The following is a 6,321-nucleotide window of genomic DNA, read 5'->3' as shown; positions in this document are numbered from 1 at the left end:
TTGGTTTTAAAACCTCTCTCTCGAGCAAGTCAAAAACACGAAGATAAAATTGTATTTACAACTACAACCCCATTAAATTCAGGCACAACTACTGAACGAAATCACCTTTAAACAGCAAATAAATAATCAAAGAGCAATACCCAACAGTAAATTCAACCCATATTCACATAATCACACCCCAAGAATTAGGATTTTAGGTAGACATGGTAAAGAGATAGAAATCGATACCGAAAAATGTTTCCATCAAGTGGGTACAATTGATATCGTGTTTAAACACGTCTAAGATGAAGAATCTTCAATACCCACTTCCAATTGCTTAGGAATGGAAATCTTCAAAGCCAAGGAACAATGTCTCCAAAACTCTAAGTTCTAAAAATTGAAAATAATATGATTCCCTACAAATCTAATACTAAGCTAAAAATTTAAACAAGTATTTATAGTTGTCAAAAGTGTGCTGCAAAGGACCACTTCGGCGCAGTTAGTCGGGATCACCGATCCACTTGGCGATCCACCTTTTGGTCTGGTTTATCACCGTTCTGCATTGGCCTTCAACATATTCGAGTTCTGTAACGTTGGGTAATGAAGTACTGCATTGCGGAATCATTTGGCGACTCGTTGACTGCTTATCTATCTCGCCGATTCGATCTTCTCCTTCAGAGCTTGGCACAGTGGAACATTAGGTGAGACCATAGCCATTCGGAAACTCACCTAATGGTTTAGGCGATCCTCAGGCCGTCTTTTCAACTGCCTTGTTCCTTTTTGCCCATTAGTGCCCATGTTTTGCCTCTAACTCCAAATACCTGAAACTCAAGACTTTTCATCAGTTATTGAGACAAAATATGCATTTTAGGATACTAAATCTATCAAAATAAAGCCCCAAAAGAGTCCATATTGTGGATTCATTACTCTACTTCTCCTGAAGTTCATGAGTCTATTGCTTGAAATTGTAGCTCATATGTACAGTTTACAAGGTAAATTGGGGGCCTGTACCAACTATATGATACTAAGAAACTCTTAGAGGCTTGTAGACTTCTGGTATGGGTTTGTATGTTTTGTATGGCCATGCCAGCCTTACTATTAGCTTACATTCCTTCTTTTGGCCTTGTTGGCCTTATGTTTATATTCTTGTTGGAATGATTTTTGGGTAGATAGCCCCAAAAAGAGATCTCGTTAGCCCTTTCAGCTTTCCTTATCACTTGGGCACAAATGTTTATATGTTTGTCTTATTAGCCCAAGTAGTTTAGGAGTATAATTATATGAGTTATGTCTGATATGCTTGGTCAGGTGTGGCACCGTGTGCCTATTTCACCTCCCTAGATTTGGGGTGTGACAAACTTGGCATCAGAGCACATAGAGTTCCAGGGAGTTAACAAGTCGTGTCTAGTAAAATCTTGCTTATATGTGTGTTGTGCATCAACTTATAACCAAGAGGCTACATGGAATTTAAGGATAGTTACCGTTCTTCATTTTTAGAAATCGTGCAATAGAGCATAATCTTAGGTATTCAAGTCTAGCTCATGCTTTACATATGTTTACAATGATGTTTGTCACTAGATTGACTGCCGCTAATCGGCACCCCGATGTAGATGTAGGAGAAGGTACCAGTTATGCACTCCCCAACCATATAGACGACTTAAGGTCCAGAGTAAGTCACCCACCCTAGTGGACCTTACTTGACCTGCACCTAGGAGATTAGAAGAGATCCTTTGCCTCTGGCTCCTACTAATCTACCGGCACTTGGGGAGAGAAGAGGGGATCCAGTACCCCCTGCCCCTATAGCACCTTAGGGAGTTGGAGGCAATCCAACACCCGAAAATCCTCCACTAGATACAGAGAACCAAGATGTAAGAAGTGTGGTTCGGCTATTAACCTAGATGGTGTCCACACAACAACAACAAATAAGGCCATCAACAAGTGATAGACTATGTGGCTTAGAGATATCTAGGGCCCGCGAGTTTATTAGTTTGAGTCCTCATATATTCACGGGTTCTAACCCGAATAAGGACCCTCAAAAGTTTATTGATCATCTTTAAATGGTTCTTTAAGTTATGCATGCCTCAGACATAGAGTTAGTAGAGTTGGCATCCTTTAGTTTGCGGGATGTTGCCATTTTGTTTTCAAGGCTTGGGAGAGGTCTAGGGGATCGAATGCACCTCCAACTAAATGAGAGGATTTTTCAGAAGCCTTTTTAGCTCACTATCTTCCACGAGAGGTTCAAGAGGCCAGACTTGATCAGCTTTTAGCCCTCAAGCAGCGCAATATGAGTGTTAGAGAGTACAGTTTCAAATTCGTCTCATTGGCCAGGTATGTTCCTGATATTTCCAAGACCTGGCATATAATCCGGCTTTATTAACCCAAAATGTTGACTTGGGTCAATATGTCTTGAATTTAGCACGCGGGCACGAGTCTCCCTATATAAAGCAAATTGGTAGGAGAGCCAGACAGATTTCGTTTCTAAGAGGTGACCCGAATAAATGGGCTCAACAGCAATCATTGACTCGTTAAGTGAAGTTAAAAAGAAGCTAAACCAAGACTCAATGGTTCGCCTATCGGCTAAGAAATTGGAAATGACGAAGGATTACCGCTGGATGGGACTCAACACTCCCCTTCTATACTATCTCATATCTCACCTCAGCGCTAATAGAAGCTTCAAGCCCGAGTTATAGGAGCAACCATCGGAAGAAGGAAAAGTCAAGCCAAACAGGAAGCGAACTCAAAACGGGTCCGTCTGTCATGACTTCCAAAAAGAATAAAGGCTAGCTTCAAGAGAACAGCAACCATCCATTGCGAGAAAGATCCCAATTTCGATTTTCAGTACGATGGAAGCTAGAGTTCATCGGTATGTGGATGGCCTTGAGTCATATATGATTAGAAACTTCATAGTAGAAATATCCTTGTAGGGGATATGGATATATCTTTGATACCGGCTATCGCCCAGAAAGTGGAGAACCTTGCTCATCAGATTGAGGATAATCAATTCGAGATAGAGAGCAACATAAAAAGGCAAGATCTACCGGATTTTTAAAAAATATTAATATATTTATTAGGAAAATGGATTTTCGACCTATATTTAAGTAACAATAAGGACGTTTTTTAAATCAATCTATTAATTAAGGACATTTTTGTTCAATTTCATATGATTTAAGAACATTTTTTTACCCTTTTACATTAAATATATATTGATAACTTAAATCCTATAGATATACATATAAGGTCGGTCTACTATTACAAATAAAATCCTCTACAAAAAACAAGATCTATTGATCAATTTTTCAGAACTGCTGTCAGATCAAATCTTAGTGGAAAAAATTACCTTCACCGTGTTCTTGATTATCATATATTGAGATATTAAAACAAAGTAAAAAAAAAAAGAAGGTAAATTATAATTGGTACAGTGATAATCCTTAACCTCCTTCCCATAAATAACTCAAAAAAATTTCCTTGTTCCAAAGACACTTTCCTTTATTTCTCTAGGCCGTAATAAATGCAAAGTAACTTTTATACCGTATAAAAATAAAATCTTTTGTTGTTATATGAATATATAACAAAGATCTCGATGGAGCAAAACCTTAATCATATCATAAGATGGTAAAATAAGGATCTGTAAAATAGTAGTAGTAAATTTTTTTCCTTATTTCAATCTAATACAGATTATTTTAAAGTTTTATATGGATTGATCGATAGTACATAATCTGCTTCGAAAATATTAATAAAATAAGATGTTATGACATTATTACTAACTAGTATTATTTACCATAAAGGTGAAAAAGACACGCTTTTCTTTTACATTGAATAAAAAAGGAAACTTTACTCCTTATATATATACACTATAGTTCTTGATTTAATCAAATTAGTCTCTTAAAAGAGAAAAAAAAAATAGCACAATGGAAAGGAATTGTACGGTGTGTGGTGGGAATGGGCATAATCAAAGAACGTGCAGTGAGAAAGGCAAAAGTATTAAATTATTTGGTGTTGAGATTACTGCTACTGCTGGTGGTGCAATGTCTAAAAAAGATAGCTCGGAGAGAAGAATCAAGAAAGGAAATCCATGGATGGAGGATGAACAGAAAGCATTCTTGAAGGGATTGGATTTTCACGGGAAAGGTAATTGGGCTAAGATTGCTAAGGATTTCGTGCCTAGTAGAACATCAACACAGGTTGCTAGTCATGCTCAAAAATACTTCATGAGATTATTGGATGCTAATGAGAGAAAATATCGCAAGAAATCAAGTGTTTTCGACCTTCGTCTTGATCAATTAGAGGATACACATGATGCTATTGTTCCACTAGGAAATGATCAAGAAAGTCATAACGTGCCAAGTGTTGTTCCAAATTATTACATGATGAAAAGAGTCTTGCCTCTTAATTGGGTTTACATGTATCCATATTATCATCATGATAATGCCTCAACATCAGCTAGTGCTACTACATTCAACAAGCCACTTTCTGGGATTTCTTCTTCTTCTAATTCTTCTTCTAAGGAAAATAATTTGGAGTTAACCTTATAGTCAACAACATATACACAAGACTACTTAATCTTTGATTATTTTTTAATGGGCATATGTCTTATTATTCAAGTAAATTTCATAGATGAGCTGAAACCATAGTTTTACTTCTTCAATTTATTTTACTTGTTTTGTATGTGTTGTCGGTTTCCACATCGTCCACTTGTATTCTATAGGATGTTCAAGAGGTTCAATTCACTAAAAATCAACCAAGTATATTGCTTTTAATTTAGCTTTTTTTTCGAGATATTCCGTGTCTTTAATTAGGAGGGGAGCATAATTATCCAAATTAACCGACATATGAAAATCATATTCCTATCTTATGGAGGTAGAAAAACTATTTGCAAATATTTTCAAAATAATCATATATTAATAAACTAATTATGATGAGAAAGGGAAGGAATTAATTAAGGGGCGTTTGGTTACTGTATAAGGTACATTTTATTAATGTATAAAAAGTTGTATTAGTTTTATCATGTTTGGTAGAAGTATTGTATTAGGTAGAAAAGTCAACATAACTTATACCATGTTTGGTTGCTAAGATTCTAAATGTCGCATAAAAATTATTCATGTATTAATTTTATACGGTTTTTGGTTGCATTTTTTGTAGTTCTACATAATGAATATCAACATAACTTATGAGAAAATCTATTTATAGGTTATGCAGGATAGAAGGTGAAATAAGTTAAGTGGGTATTAGCTATACATGTATTAAAATAATAAATTACATATTTACCACTATAGATTTATAATTAAATCTTTTTTATCGAGAACTTTACCTAACTATATTGTTTTCCTAACTTTTTTTCGTTTTTTTTTTTACACGAACAACCTTTTTTTTTCATTTGAAATCCAAATGTAAATATTTTATTAATATTACAAATTAGATTGTATATATTTTGACGGCGCATATGCTAATCATATATGTATTAGTGTTATATATTATTAAATATATTCCACATATTTAATTAACATGTTTTATTATTTTGTGAGGACACGAATTTTTACATAATTCATATATTTGGTATATTAAAAATATATATATACAACATATTGATAGAATATTTACATTACATAAAATAGGATATTATAATGTACTTGAAATATATTAATGATATTTTATTTTTATAAGCTATAAACATTAATAAACTAGCAAAAAGAAAAAACAGAAGTCCTAGTTAAGTATAGAGGGAGAATTTTTTTTCTTTACTTTTTATTCAAACAGATAGAGAATATATACTATTTGCTTACTTATTTATTTGTAAATGATATATATTAATTTACAACAAATTCAATATTCAATAGTTAATGATTCACATTGTAATCTCTGCATAATTGAATAATATCTACATAACTAATATCCGCATAACTAAACCCAACATAATTAAACCATTCATAACTAATATATGCATAACTCTAACCAATAGCCAAACAACCCCTAATGGTTTATTGAGCATCGACATCACATTTGTAAAGTTCAAGGTATAAGAATATTTTTTGAAACCAAGTATATATAATTTACGTCGAATGAAATACTTAAGCTTAAGAGTTACAAATTTAAAAAAAAATGGAAAAGGGCCTAAAATACCCTCGAACTATTGGAAATAGTACAAAAATGTAACACCCCGAAAATTTCCAAGCTAAGACCAAAATCATTTTATAATACCTCGCAACTTTACTCTTAAATTTTTGAATCGTCTGTGTAACACCTCGGACTTTGAAAAGGACTAAAGAGGGGTAACATGCAAGTCCAAGAACCCAAAATGAACCATGGACCCTTTACGGCACCCTCGATGGTCTGTTTAGGGGTCCACGG

At 34.2% G+C, this 6,321-nt stretch overlaps 1 protein-coding gene across 1 annotated transcript; it reads left to right on the top strand.

Annotated features, from left to right (window-relative positions):
* The first annotated feature begins 3,884 nt into the window (after positions 1-3,884).
* Positions 3,885-4,508, top strand: LOC107058756 (transcription factor MYB1R1-like). Its single transcript, XM_015304857.1, has one exon. The coding sequence runs from the start codon at positions 3,885-3,887 to the stop codon at positions 4,506-4,508; it is 624 nt and encodes a 207-aa protein (XP_015160343.1).
* Positions 4,509-6,321: the final 1,813 nt, after the last annotated feature.

This window comes from Solanum tuberosum, unplaced genomic scaffold (assembly GCF_000226075.1).
Source record: "Solanum tuberosum cultivar DM 1-3 516 R44 unplaced genomic scaffold, SolTub_3.0 scf00629, whole genome shotgun sequence".
Classification (NCBI taxonomy): domain Eukaryota; kingdom Viridiplantae; phylum Streptophyta; class Magnoliopsida; order Solanales; family Solanaceae; genus Solanum; species Solanum tuberosum.
The sequence above is the reverse complement of the archived record's forward strand: the minus strand, read 5'-3'. Positions and strand labels throughout refer to the sequence as shown.

Bases quoted from the DNA above. Each gene is read 5' to 3' on its own strand.
- LOC107058756 (XM_015304857.1), top strand. From the start codon at position 3,885: ATGGAAAGGAATTGTACGGTGTGTGGTGGGAATGGGCATAATCAAAGA.